The sequence below is a fragment of the Xenopus laevis genome, chromosome 7S, assembly GCF_017654675.1.
Source record: "Xenopus laevis strain J_2021 chromosome 7S, Xenopus_laevis_v10.1, whole genome shotgun sequence".
Lineage (NCBI taxonomy): Eukaryota > Metazoa > Chordata > Amphibia > Anura > Pipidae > Xenopus > Xenopus laevis.
Window position 1 is genome coordinate 102,500,650 of NC_054384.1, and position 15,101 is coordinate 102,515,750.

General features: G+C 40.3%; 1 protein-coding gene across 2 annotated transcripts; it reads right to left on the minus strand.

The window, feature by feature from the left end:
* Positions 1-1,249: 1,249 nt before the first annotated feature.
* LOC108697827 lies at positions 1,250-11,793 on the minus strand. Of its 2 annotated transcripts, XM_018228267.2 has the most exons (3): positions 11,123-11,793; positions 6,271-7,230; positions 1,250-5,174 (listed from the first exon to the last, which is right to left on the minus strand). In XM_018228267.2, exons 2-3 carry the CDS (start codon positions 7,145-7,147, stop codon positions 1,675-1,677), a joined length of 4,377 nt encoding a protein of 1,458 aa, XP_018083756.1. In that variant the 5' UTR covers positions 7,148-7,230; positions 11,123-11,793; the 3' UTR covers positions 1,250-1,674. The 2 variants fall into 2 exon arrangements, with proteins under 2 accessions (XP_018083756.1, XP_018083755.1); XM_018228266.2 differs by lacking the exon at positions 11,123-11,793 and having other exon boundaries at positions 6,271-7,337.
* Between the last annotated feature and the right edge of the window lie 3,308 nt (positions 11,794-15,101).

The window sequence follows — 15,101 nt, forward strand, 5'->3', positions numbered from 1 at the left end:
ACTCTACGCCAATACCATCCTCCTAATTTGCTACCCCTTTGCTCTGGGGAGGGATAGGGGATCTGTTCAAGGTAAAAGAGAATGCCGGCACAGGCCTGGACCCACAAAGTAGTAGAGCCGGAGTTAGATTGTAAAAGGTTAAAAACTTACATTTTATTTTCCATAATCAAGGCCTGACGTGTTTTGTGGCTACCAGTCATAGGCATATGACTATGTTATCCTGGTAGACACGAAACTTGTCAGGCCTTGGTTCTTAATTATGGAAAATAAAATGTAAGTTTTTAACCTTCTACAATCTGAATCTGGCTCTACTACTTTGTGGGTCCAGGCCTGTGCCGGCCTCTTCTGATGTTTCCTGGTGTTTGCTCCCTCTGCTGAAGGTCTGGGGCGTGTGCACCCAGGCAGAGCCGGGCCAACCCGGCCAGGCGCCCTAGGCAACCTGGTGGGCACGGCGCCAGCTCAGTGTGCGCGAAACTGCGCATGCGCGAAATTACGCTCCAGTGCACATCCGCGAAATGGTGTTTGAGCATGCGCAGAGGCGCATTTTCGTTAAAGGTACACTAGGCAGTCTGGGAGAGACGGGACCGGACACGGGGTAGGCGACAGAGCAGGTACGTGCCTGGCCCCCCCCAGCTTTGCGCCCTAGGCACGTGCCTACTCTGCCTACCCCTAGTTCCGGCCCTGCACCCAGGCCCCACCTTACATAGTGGTAAGCTCATCTAATGTACTTAATACACTGCATACACTGGTTCCTAATTTGTATATTCTAAAAGAGGATGCCCTCTTCACTTCCTTTAACCCATCAGGACTTCATTGCTACCACAAAACTACAACTCCCATAATGCCCATCTTAAACTCTTCCAATTCCCTACTTCCTAACCCTTTGACGGCCCTGTCATTTCTGAGTATTTGCCTTACTCCTCTGTAGCGCTGTTCTAATGCTGCAATGACATATTCACCACCAGCGTCTATGAGGCATCATCATTTTTTTAAAATAAAAGAGAAAAAAGGTCAATCAAGTTTATTCATTACAAAAATAGATTTTTTCATTTTCCTTAAAAAAACACAGTGTTTCAGTGATGTGACAACTAAATTAGGCTCCCAAACTGTGGGAAAATAGGAGTAGGGGGGCCTAGCATTAAGGTGAGGTAGAGTGAGCTTTTAGGTTATAAATGCTTGGGGTTATATATATATATATATATATATATAGATATATATATATATATATATATATATATATATATATATATATATATATATATGTTTTAGGTTATAAATGCTTGTTCCTTGTCCAAATATTAGATAAAAAAAGTGGGGTTTGCAGCCAAAACATGATAAAAAAATCCGTACACAAAAAATAAAAAAACAAATAAAAATATATATTTTACCTCCTTAATCAACTCAACAAAAAGGAATTGTTGGATTTTATGTTTTCTGTCTGTACAAAATTTTCAACTCTTTCTGTATAAATATTACTGCCTCTAAATCAGTGAAATCTGAGCTCAACCAATCAACAGAATATGGAGGTAAATCTTCACTATTTCTTTCATCTTGTGTCTTACTGTATCATGAACGAAACATACAGGCATACTGTATATGCTGGTTGTTTGTTGTTTCTTTTTTATGTTTTCTTTTGGATACCTGAACGTTTAGTACCTACAACTGACTTTCAAATCAAAGAATAGAACACCATGATTTAGAGGAATCTTTGGGATTCTGCCATGTTGATCCATCTTTTTCTGTAGGATCAATTGGAGTGAGAAAGTGTGTTTTTGCCAATGTCGAAGTGTTTGCTTTATGGTTGCAGAAATCTTGGGAAACAACTTGGTGCACCTTAGAGTATGACACAGTAGATTCAGCCTTGGAAATAAGTCCATTATGATGAGAAGCTGGACAATGTAATGATTGAGGGGCACTGCCTAGGACGCCTTTAGTTTTTTGGCATGCTGGTGAAGACAGAGATTTTGTTTTTCTAGACTTCTTCTTGACAATGGAACTATTCATTTCCTGACTTTTATTTGCAGTCAGTTTGCTGATTTGCTGGTTTGTTTCTGAACATAAATATACAGTTTGTGCCATTGTATCAGTAGTACTGAGTTTTTTCTTTCCCTGATCCGACTCTGAAGAAGGAGATCCTTTTTCCTCAGGTATTTTGTTGGTACATATATCACGGTTTGTTTGGTGTGTTTCTAAAGTTGTGGATTCTGATGACCCATTATTCGTATCTCTATTGGAATCAGCTAAATATGAAAGATATGTTTCTCTAGATGCTCTCTTATTTAGTGGATCATCCGCTTGCTTGTTTTTTCCACCAAAGTCCAAAGGCTTAGTATATTGAGTTTGCTGGAGTATATTAATATTTAAATTCTTGGCCTCCATATGCATTTTCTGGAAAGCAAAACCAGATGAAGGTGGAGTTTCTTCTGTGCAGGATGTCATAAACTGATCCTGTGGTTTTTCATAGTTCATTATGCTTGCATTATTGTGGCCCACAGGTGGAGACCTACTGTGGTGTTTATCAGAAGAAGATATAGTTGATTCAGGCTTGTCTATTCTACAGGCAATAGATCCATTAAAAGGAAGTGGACAACTTGATGAATGAGGCGCATCAACTGGCACCTCATCTGCTTTTTGGAGTGCCCTTGATCTTTTTCTTCTGGGCTTCTTTTTGACAATGGAAGTACTAATTTCCTGTTTTTTCTGTACAAAGTGAGACTCAATAACTCTTTCAATAGTATTTCCATTAAGTTTGCTGACTTTCCGGTTTGTCTTTTTACATACAATGGACCAAGCTGTAAGGTTTTTGGTACAGGATGTCATAAACTGATCCTGTGCTTTTTCAATAGTCATTATGCTTGCATTATTGTTGCCCACAAGTGGAGACATACTGTGGTGTTTATCAGAAGAAGATATGGTTGATTCAGGCTTGTCTATTTTACAGGCAATAGACCCATTATAAGGAGGTGGACAACTTGATGATTGAGGAGCATCAAGTGGCACCTCAACTGCTTTTTTGATTGCCCTTGATCTTTTTCTTCTGGGCTTCTTTTTGACAAGGCAAATACTAATTTCCTGGTTTTTCTGTTCAGTGTGAGACTCAATAACTCTTTCAATAGTGTTTCCATTGAGTTTTCTGACTTGCTTGTTTGTCTTTGAACATACAATGGACCAAGCTGTAAGGTCTTTGGTACAGGATGTCATAAACTGATCCTGTGCTTTTTCAGTGGCCATTATACTTGCATTATTGTTGACCACAGGTGGAGACCTACTGTGGTGTTTATCATAAGATGATATAGTTGATTCAGGCTTGTCTATTTTACAGGCAATAGATCCATTATAAGGAGGTGGACAACTTGATGATTCAGAAGCATCAGCTGGCACCTTCTCTGCTTTTTGGAGTGCCCTTGATTTTTTTCTTCTAGGCTTCTTTTTGACAACGGAAGTACTCGTTAGTGTCTGGACAGTGTTTCCATTGAGTTTGCAGACTTGCTGGCTTGTATTTGAACATACAATGGGACAAACTGTAAATTTATCAGTAATAATAAGATTTGTCTCCATTTGATATGTCTGCAATGTAGGAGATTCTTCTTCCCTATGGGATTTGTTGTTAAATGTAGTATGGCATATCTGATGTGTTTTTGAAATTGGGGATTCTGATGACCAATGATTCTTAAATATATTGGCAGGTAAAGATGTAGAAATATTATCTCCATTTGCTTTTATGTTTCGTGGATCATGCACTTGCTTGTTCAAAGACTGAGTACATGGGGTTTGGTGTATCTGAGATAACAGTGATTGTTTTCCATCTATTTCTTTATTTGCAAGCACATTGTCCTTTTTCTGATCTTTATTAATAGGGGAATTAAAATGTTGCTTCTCGCTATTGTCGGTATTTGAATAGTCTGCATTACGGTTTATTTCTGGAGAAGATTTTATTTGCTTTTCCATAGTGAAAGTGTTGTAACCTGATAATTGGATTTGTGATTGTAAAGGGTAAAATGTAGCCTGTCCTGGAAGAGAGATCTTAGGCAAATCTGAATCTTTGTGATGTGATGAATATTTACATTCTGTTTGCTTATTAAAATTGTCCATGTGAAAGTCATGAATATTTTCTTGAAGGTTTAATGTTAGCAGATCAGACATCATGCTTTCATGAACATTAGGAGTTTTCTGTTGTGACGGAGAACTTGGAAGAACTTCTTGCACGCAGGTTTTGAGTTCCATTCTATCAGTGTCCTTTTCTCTATAATGTACTGAGTTCAGATGAGATTCATGTCCCATTTGTAGGTTAAGAGAACTAGATATGCTTTGATAGGGCAGCTCACGCTCATTGTTTTCTTTGGTAGATACTTGATCAGTTTCTTGTTTGACCACAGAGAATCCCAAAGAATGTAAAATAAGTTTGTGTTGCTGATCTTTGAAAAATGGTAATTCATTTTTTATTTGCGTTTTTTTCTGTGACACATTTTGATATCCCTGAGGTTCACACAATTCTGGAGTTTGAAAAAGCGGAGATTCTTTTAGCATGGACGGATCATTCACAAAGGGCTCACGGTCATTCTGGTGTGATTGAGTATCAGGAGATTCATCGTGTAATTGCTCCTTTGATAAAGACAATGGGAGTGCAAGTTCAACTTTGTGTACGGTGAATAACTGATCTGAATGTTCTGTCAACTGTTTTGAAATATTATTGCAAGCGACTGCAGGGTATTCTGGATTTAATTGCTGTGTAATTCCATGGTTGGAGGACTCTACTGAAGCTACTTTTGAAGCCGTCCTGTTTTCCATGGCAGGATGAACAACTGATGGATTATGTAGAGAACTGTTATCAAGAAACTCAGATGGTACTGATCCCTCTGGACGGTGTTTATCCCTGAACTCTGTAACAATTTGCTGGCCTTGAGTGATCACATCATTTTTGTTTATATTACGATTGCCCTCTTCTTTGGGACATTTCTGTTCTCCCTTTTTGCCTAAGAGTAAGTGTGAGACAGTCAAAATCGATAATAAATGGGGATCCCTCGCTGTGGCCATAGGAGCACCTGTCTGTTCAACAGTCGCATTCTGAGGTTCTTCAGCAATATATGGCTCTTGTCTATGTAAGCTCATGGGACCTGAAGTAGGCAGCATTTTCTCATTGTGCAAAGACTTATTCTTGTGTACTAGGTAGGAATCTGACAAAACAGAACACAGACTGTTACACCTCTTTAATATGTAAGCATATTGCAGCATAGGTCTAATAAAACAAACATTAGACATTCATAAAAGACAGGGCTGTATTTCAGGCCAGTGCCGCCCTAGGTGATGATGATAAGGAAGTAAAACTTAAACATTAAAGATATAAACTAACCCAAATATAGGAAGAATAGCAGCCTGTAATGTAAAAATGTGAAAAAATATCAGACCAAGCTAATGTATGAATGTTTCAAAACAAATGTTGAACTGGAACTAGCATTACTTCACGATAAATTAGAATAAAAACAAGGGTTCCCTTTTACTAAAAATAAAAATAATCTCACGTTAAAAGAACAGAGAGCTTTAAGTCTGGAAATGGATAATAGTATCGTAATAAGAAAAGCCGAAAAAGGTGACCAAGTTGTTATATTAAATGAAAATTAAATGAGTCACTTTCGCAATTAAGTGAGTTAAACACCTACAAACTATTAGAAAAAAATCCAATAAAAAAATTTGAGTTCAACATAATTGTTAAAAAATAATAGCCCTATTCATGAAAATTGACAATCCAAAAACTGCGATCTTTCACCATTTATCTAGAAATCAGATAGACCATCAGACAATGTCTGATAATTACAGACATTGGTTCTTGAAAATCCCTTTGAATATATTGACTTTATTTTTTACAGGTATTAAGATTGCCTAGCTATTTGAGAGATAGCGGCCACTTGATACATGCCTTGAGTAACTTTCATTGGGAAAAGGATTTCAAGTGGACCTCCATTGTTGTGATGTCATTGTATTCATGTATTAGACTGGGTCTAACAGTAATAGAAAATCATCTTATACACTATAGTACCTACGAATCAAATCTAATCTTCATTCATACATATTACAATCCATTCCCTTTCTTCTGACTCACAACTTTTTGTTATTTGATGGAAAATACTATCTGCAAATTTTTTTTTAGGTTGGTGGGAAGAATACAGTATTATGGAAGTTTTATTGATTGAATCTACTACTACTATAATTCTTGCCTATTCTTGAGGCAAGTCCTGGGAAAGATATAGGGATACAGTATCCAGTGATACATACCATGTTGCTCTTTCACGGCTGATGAAATCATTTCAGAAGACACTGGAAATACCAGTGTTTGGACACCCACACCTTTTATCTGAACTACATCTCTCATTCCTACTAAGAAGTGCCTGAGTGAGGGATATCCATTAGGGGAAAGTGGTTTTCCGAATTTAAAAAGGTAAACCTTCTGCAACTTAAAGATCGGTATTCCACTATTGTGCCGTTTCATGATGTTGCTGAGGTTCTCTCTTAATGTTTCAACTGGCACTGCGCTCCGAGATTCTGTTCTGGATCTGGAATGTGCCACCTGCGCAGGTGGAGCCACTTGTGCGTGATAGTTCAGGTTAAATATAGGGCTTTGTATGACCCTCTGAGTAGCTTGATTGGCTTGGTAGATTCCTGGGAGATTCCTTGCACAAACCACTGCATAACTTACAGAGCTGGAAAATGGCAATGAGGGAGCAACGCTTGCTATCAATTGATTTGACGGCATGGGTTTTACTTTAATAATGGAAATGGGATTTGAAACACTCTTGAAAGGTTTTTTATCTTGTTTTTGACCACTGTTGGATGGAGGCTTGCCTGCTGCATTGGGGATTTGCTCAGCACTTCTATTGTTAGTCTTAGGAGATGGAATATTTGTAGTTGGATTTGGGGGAATTGATTTAGCTTGTCTGCTTGAATTGCTGATGGTTTGAAGGTTTGCTTGAACATTTGGTTCCTGAGTGGAGCGGTTTTGCTGTTGCTTATTGTTTGTGGGGGCCGGTGGCAGCTGTTGTGGACATGTATAACTTCCATTCTGTGAATTAGTACTGGCAGTGACTGATGGTGGACTTTGGATTGTAGGGCTTGGTATTGTTTTAACGTGGTTATTTTGAGTATGGTTTTGCATATTGGGTGATGAGGAACTTTTGTTTAATACTGATAGTGAGGTACTTGGGCTTGAAATGTCATTCCTGCTTGTCGACTGGACATCTGGATATAAAAAAAAGGAGTTAAGTGTCATTCAAGGAAATATGCGTTATTAAGATATATGAAAATATACACAGTAAGCAGTCAGAGTCATTATGTTTAGGACCAATTTCGATAATGCATTTGTGAATTCTCCCAACAATCTAGTCGTAGATATAGGGCCAGATTTGTCAAATATCAAACAGAAGTATCCAAAATCACAATTTTTCAACCCTTTTCTGACAGTCAGGAAAGTGTTATACACAGTAGGCAGTCAGAGTGTCAGGACTGCCAGAAGCACCGGACAGCGATGCTCACCTTCCCTGCGGTCGCAATGAAAATCCAAGATGGCGGCACCCATGTTGAACACATGGGTGCAGCGTCGCTGCATGATGACGTCATCACTGGTGCCGATGAAAATCCAAGATGGCAGCACCCATGTTGAACACATGGGTGCAGCGTTGCTGCATGTGTCATCACTGGTGCCGTGATTTTGTCATAAAAGGGTGCCCTGGACACTGAAACCCTGCCCAATTATAGGTTTCTTGTGCTATAGAACCTGGGTGTATTATTGCTATCCAGATCCTGATTCCTGCCTGAAACTCTGACTTTGAACCTGATCTGCCTGCCTCCTGAAATTTTGCCTGGACTTGGACTATTCTCTTGTTTAACCCCTCGGATACCACGATCTTGGACTCTTGTTCCTGGCTTCCTCTTTGGTCCGGACTACTCCCTTTGGGAGCCGCTAGGCCCCCTGACACAGAGTTACTATGTTTAGGACCAATTTCTATAATACATTTGTGAATTCTCCCAACAATCTAGTCGTAGATATAGGGGCAGATTTGTCAAATTTCAAACAAAAGAATCCAAAATCACCATTTTCTCAACAATTTTCTGACAGTCAGGAAAGTGTTTTACCAAAGTGACACATTTATCAAGAAGGATACTAAAGGTAAGTCACATCATTCTGCCCTGTGGTACTGTAGAGCTAAGAAGTGGCACTGAGCTCTAACACTCTCCGAAGTGTTAATCTTCACAACTTAAGGATTCAAACATTTAAGGGGGGGTTTAAGGATTCAAACATTCAACTCAACAACTATGATAAACTGACCCCATAGCATTCAAATTGCTCTCTCAGCAAGGAAGAATGACCTAGTAAATGTGAAGCAGGTCAGGGACTAAAGGATACAGAGCAGAACAGAACATTAAAGGGCATGTAAAGTCTAAAATAGAATAGGGCCAGAAATGCTGTATTTTGTATACTAAATATAAACATGAACTTACTGCACCACAAGCCTAATCAAACAAATAATTTATGCTTTCAAAGTTGGCTACAGGGGGGTCACCATCTTGAAACTTTATTAAACATCTTTGCAAGACTAAGACTGTGCACATGCTCAGTGTGGTCTGGGCTGCTTAGGGATCGTCATAAACAAAGCTGCTTGACTTCTGCATGGCTGGGAAGTAAGGCGGGGGCTCCCCCTGCTGTTCATAAGTATGATTGTTTCCCTGCTCAGCAGTTAGGGACCGTCTGCCAATTCCTATCCACAGCAGTAAATGAAGGGAGAATGTCACTGCACACAGTCAGGTTTCTTATAAAAACAGTACACATTTTTTTAATTAAAGTATATTGGAGATAGGTTTCTTTTTCATTAAAGAAAGTAAAAATGGGATTTTATTTTTTTGCCTTTACATGCCCTTTAATAATTCAAAAATGTTTTTTGAGTAAAATATAGATTTTTTTTCAAATGCGTTCCTGGCAGAATATATTATTCTTAGCATTAACAAAACAGTAATGTGCCACAGGGTGCTATGTGCCTGTTTTAACTACAGGTGTGCTTATCGCATGGACCCGGAAATCTTTAGGTGACTACAGATACGTTTCCGTGCTGTGCACCTTGGGACAATTTGCATTCTTTTAGGGTTGCTGCCATTTTCCTAAACAATCAGGATCTAGGTTTCCTTATTGTTGGTATTCAGTATTATTGCCACCGCAATGCTAACATATGCCAAGTTAATCAGACTTTTAGGATTATGGCCAACATGTTTATGTCTTTATTCTAAAGCTTATGGCATGCGTGAAAAGCTGTAACCATGGAATCAAATAAGAACCTGCAGAGCAAGGTTTGGGTGTTTCTAGGCCAATAGAGAATATGCCAAGTGTAACATGAGCCTTACCAGACCCCATACTACTAAGTTAGCAGGGGTTCCTCCCCTTAGGTGGCCCCAGTTACTTACCCATTGGTCAACTCCAACCCATAGGTGGTGAGACCATGTCAGAAAGTTAAAAGTCCCTAGTGTGCATGGCCTGATCTGCCATGGCCACTCCCCATCATTTTAAACTGTTGTCCATAATTCACCAAAACCATGTCCACCCACAAATCCCACTTCCCCTCTGCAATGGGGGCCTTGACTGCAGTATCCCATCGACCCCCCTATGGCAGCCCTAAGTACATGGTAAATGGACAGATGAAGGAGTGACTTTCAGCAACATTCCTATATGCAATTATACAATATAAACCAACAATGTTTTTAAAGTTCTTTCTAATAGTAACGGCAAGTGAAAGTAGAATTTGCTATCCCTGCTGCACCGCTGGTTCTGACTCTCTCACGTCTGTTCATTGGCCGACTCCTGCTACAAAGTTTCAAAAGTAAGAGCCACGGTGCATCAAAGTAGCAAGGCACAGACAGAGGCGGCTGCTTTCAGTAGACATTACATTGACAACGTTTGAAACCATTGTAAAGTGTTTAAAGGAAAACTATACCCCTCAAACAATGTAGGTCTCTATAAAAATGTATATGTAAATGTATGTAAAACCCTGCTTCATGGAAATAAACAATTTTCACAATAATATACTCATTTGCCACTTAGCTGCCCAGATTGCCAGTTTGTCAAGATCCTGTTGCAAGTGCCACATCCTGGATGGAATTAATTGGGCTGGATAGTTTTGTGTCATCTGCAAACACTGATACATTACTTACAACACCCTCCCCTAAGTCATTAATGAACAAGTTAAATAAAAGTGGACCCAATACCGAGCCGTGAGGGCAGAGCCGGGCCACGCTGGCCAGACACCCTAGGCGAGCCGGCCAGTTGCGGCGCCGGCTTATCGTGTGCATGCGCGAATTTGCGGTTGTGTGCGCATGCGTGAATTTGTGCACATGCGCTCAAACGGAATAAAGCAAGAATGAACACAGAGTCGGGCTGAGAAGGGAACCGGACTTGGGGTAGGCGACAGAGGAGGTACGTACCTGGTGCACCCCCAGCTTTGTGCCCTACTCTGCCTACCCCTTGGCCTGGCCCTGCCTGAGGGACCCCACTAAGAACCTTACTCCAAGTAGAGAATGTCCCATTAACAACCACCCTCTGTACCCGATCCTGTAGCCAATTTTCATATCCATCTGCAAACGACTAAGCCCAACAGGCCTTAGTTGAGAAAGCAGTCCTATTCATATTCCAGTCTCTTATTTAAAACAATGCATGGTTGCTAGGGGAATTTAGCAACCAGATTGCTTAAAATGCAAATTGAAGAGTTGCTGAATGAAAAGCTAAATAAGTCAAAAACCACAAATAATAAAAAATGAAAACCAATTGCAAATTGTCTTCGAATATCACTCTCTACACCATTTTAAAAGTTTTCTGAAAGGTGAACAACCCCTTTAATTTGATATAAACTTAAGTATTCATTTCGGGGGTATAGTTTGTAGGAAAGTTGCTCAGCATGGTGTTTTTCTTTCTTTAGACACACCTTTATTTTGTGTTGAAACAGTGTAAATGAGGAAGTTTAGCCAGGCGTTACTATGACAACACTGCTCAGTACAATGTAGCAGCTCACCCCGGCCTCTCCATCCAAAGCTTCAGTCTTCTCAGTACGGCTTTCACAATAAAACAGAACCCATTGATGCTGATACTCACAGAGAAGAAACTGCGGCCTCCATTCAGAGTGTCAGCTACAGGGGCACATGCCCAACGCCGGGCACAAGTGAGACCGAGACTCTTTGTTTTGAAAGTGCGGCCAATTTCTGTGCTGCCTTCTTCCTCCTGCCTGTGATAAAAAGTGTTATAGTACCAAGTTTCGTTTCTTTCCATCGCTTGGTGTCACATGACAGGTTCAGCCAATCATTAGCTGTGTCTCCTCACACAGAAACCACAGGGGAGGAGCAGTGTGAGACATCATTTTGGTGGTTGTTACTTAAAACATTACTTGTTCCCTCAGAACACTGTTCATTTGTTACTTGTCACAGGCCACAACTCCCAGCAACTCCTGAACAATAGATTCATTGAACGCCAAAATAAAGAGCAATATTACAAACCTGAGGCATTGAAATCCAGTGAAGTAGAAAGTAATAAATAGGATCCCCCACAGAGGGAAAATCTAGTCAGGGGCCCAAAGTGATGAAGCTCTGCAAAGGGTGGGGGCAGAGTTGTCAACTTGCCCTTATTTTGCAGGAATTATCTGATTTTGGGCTCCGTACCCTGGTCTCCCATCACCCTTCACCCCCATTTCTGACCATTTTCCATGATTTCTAAAGATTTGCTGCAAAAAAATCAGATTTAACTTTAGAGATGCTCACATGCCCTGCATTGAATCTTTGGCTTCAGGAGAGACTTAAGAGTAACACCAACAAACAAAAGTGTTTTAAAGTAATTCTGATATAATGAGTGTTTCCCTGCACTTGTATAAGTTATGTGTTTGCTTCAGAAACACTACTATAGTTCATTTAAACAAGCTGCTGTGTAGCCATGGGGACAGCCATTCAAGCACAGGATACACAGTAGATAACAGATAAGTACTACTATAGTTCATTTAAACAAGCTGCTGTGTAGTCATGGGGGCAGTCGTTCAAGCACAGGATACACAGAAGATAACAGATAAGTACTACTATAGTTTATATAAACAAGCTGCTGTGTAGCCATGGGGGCAGTCATTCAAGCACAGGATACACAGTAGATAACAGATAAGTACTACTATAGTTTATATAAAAAGCTGCTGTATAGACATGGGGGCAGACATTCAAGCACAGGATACACAGTAGATAACAGATAAGTACTACTATAGTTTATATAAACAAGCTGCTGTATAGTCATGGGGGCAGCCATTCAAGCACAGGATACACAGTAGATAACAGATAAGCACTACTATAGTTTATTTAAACAAGCTGCTGTGTAGCCATGGGGGCAGTCGTTCAAGCACAGGATACACAGAAGATAACAGATAAGTACTACTATAGTTTATATAAACAAGCTGCTGTGTAGCCATGGGGGCAGTCATTCAAGCACAGGATACACAGTAGATAACAGATAAGTACTACTATAGTTTATATAAAAAGCTGCTGTATAGACATGGGGGCAGACATTCAAGCACAGGATACACAGTAGATAACAGATAAGTACTACTATAATTTATATAAACAAGCTGCTGTATAGACATGGGGGCAGACATTCAAGCACAGGATACACAGTAGATAACAGATAAGTACTACTATAATTTATATAAACAAGCTGCTGTATAGACATGGGGGCAGACATTCAAGCACAGGATACACAGTAGATAACAGATAAGTACTACTATAGTTTATATAAAAAGCTGCTGTATAGACATGGGCGCAGATATTCAAGCACAGGATACACAGTAGATAACAGATAAGTACTACTATAGTTTATATAAACAAGTTGCTGTGTAACCATGGGGGCAGCCATTCCAGCTGGAAAAAAGGAGAAAAGGCACAGGTTATATAGCATATAGCAGACAAGCCTTAGCCAATACAATGGTATTCTGCAGAGTGCCTCTCTTATCTTCTCTGTAACCTGTAACTTGAATGGTTGCCCTCTTGGCTACACAGCATCTTAATTATATATCAGTTTGATGAAGCCCGCAGTTTGTGGGCGAAATTTGCGTCAGGCGAAATTTATAAGATGGTTAGGCAGGGCGCCAGATTAAGACTAAATCAAGGGGCAGCTAACCACGATGTGGGAGGGAATATACTGTGGGTGGAGAGGTTGGTGCTGGCGAGGATCTTTGGGTAGCGTTTTGTGAATGATCAAGTGCCTAAGGCACAGCAGAGGTACATCAACTGAACCATTAGATTTTTTTATTGCTCATTTTTTCTATTGGGAGGGATTCCATATGGGTGAAGGGGTTGGTGGTGGAATAGAACCTGAATGGGTGAACGCATTGATTCCTTAATCTACTAAACCAATTACCTGGGAACCCCCATGGTTGCAACATAATACATTTTTACTGGGAGAGATTCCATGTGGGTGAAGGGGATGGTGGAGGAACAGAGTATGAGGTGTGAAACCTAACTATTTATTAATTAACTATTAAAAGTTATGATTTAATTATCTTCTATATGAGCCTCAGGATCCAATAGATGGGAAGGTGCAGAACATGGGTCAGTTCTTTCTCTTTCTTTCACTTATATTAGTCTATTTGACCTTGCACACCATCTAATGACAGACAGGAGGTGCTCCCCAACACCATCGTTTTACTTAGTATATGTAGTAGTAGTGTTACAACCAGCACAAACGGAAGTGACAAGGATTGACTGGTTCAGATAAGAAAGCTAAACAAAATAAGAGTAACAGCAAACCATAAAGGTTAGAGAAGAGGAACAGTAATAGGAAGTTACATTTACACAAAGCTGCACAGATTAAAATATTGTACTATGAAATAAACGTGACAACACACACAAGTACATAAACCAGTCAGGCCACATATAAGAACAGGTGTGTTTACCAGCTGCTGTTTAGGCTCTGGAGCTTTATTGCTGTGTCCAAGCTGTAAAAGTGGAACTGTGCTGTACACGACTTAATTCTCTAACCCTGGACCTGTGGACCATAAAATCTTTTCTTTAAAAACAAACTAGCCTCCTACATTATGATGCATTACATGGGGAGAATGGCTGCCTTTGGCTTTTGCACTAAGGGAACCCACTGTTACCAAAAGAGATACAGCAAAAATATCACCATTATAATATGTTAACGGGTATACAATCTAATGCAATGCAGACACACAATTGTGCTAATGATAAAGAATATGGAGGTGCTCCATCCTGCATCCCAGAGCACCAGAAGGAAGGAGAAAGGGAGGAATCATCCAAGAAGGAAGAGTACAAGAACTGCTTCTAGTCAGTGTCGGACTGGGGGGGGGGTGTCCCAGTGCCCCCCCTCCAGCCCCCCCTGCGCTTCACAGCGTGTGTGTGTGCACGTCTCACTATGTTTTTTGGCAGGAAGAAGTGTGTGGATCTGGGCCAGCGGGGCCTACAAGAGCTGGAGGCTCACTGGGTTTTTTCCTGGTGTCCTGCAGGCCCAGTGTGACCCTGCTTCTAGTTTGGGGTGGTTTGGGACTGTTGTTGGAAGCCTTCCAACCTCAAGGAGGTATCCATCTTGTGCCATCCCCACTAAGCAGAGTATATGAGTGTTGTACTTTAATAGTAGCCTTAGGGGTGGGAATGGGGACTGTTTTTGAGTAGTGATGGGTGAATTTGCGTCGTTTTGCTTTGCCAAAAAATTTGTGAAATTCCAGAAACGACGAAAAATTTGCTGCCGTTTTGCGAACTTATCCGCTGGCGGTGAATCGTACGAATTCGCGCAATGCGAATGAATTCACCCATCACTATTTTTGAGTGATAAAGAATGGAAGAGGGTGGCTTGCTGGGTTTTGCCGATAAATTAATTTCCTACACATTCTCTCTCAGGAATGATATTACATAAGCACCTAGTTATTGTATAGAGACTTAGGACTAAACTCCACAGGAGATTTTGATCAGATTTTATCTGATCTTGCCATGCACCTGCATGCAACACCACTAATAGCATGTGATTTGTTGGATCCTACAAAATCTGATCCCCCTATAGCTATAATATAAAGTCGGATGGTGTAGTTTGTTCA

Coding starts and splice junctions, on each gene's coding strand:
- LOC108697827 (XM_018228266.2), bottom strand. CDS start 7,261: ATGACACTTAACTCCTTTTTTTTATATCCAGATGTCCAGTCGACAAGC. Junction 5,175..6,270: donor AGCCGTGAAAGAGCAACATG/GTATGTATCACT, acceptor CTGTTTTGTCAG/ATTCCTACCTAGTACACAAG.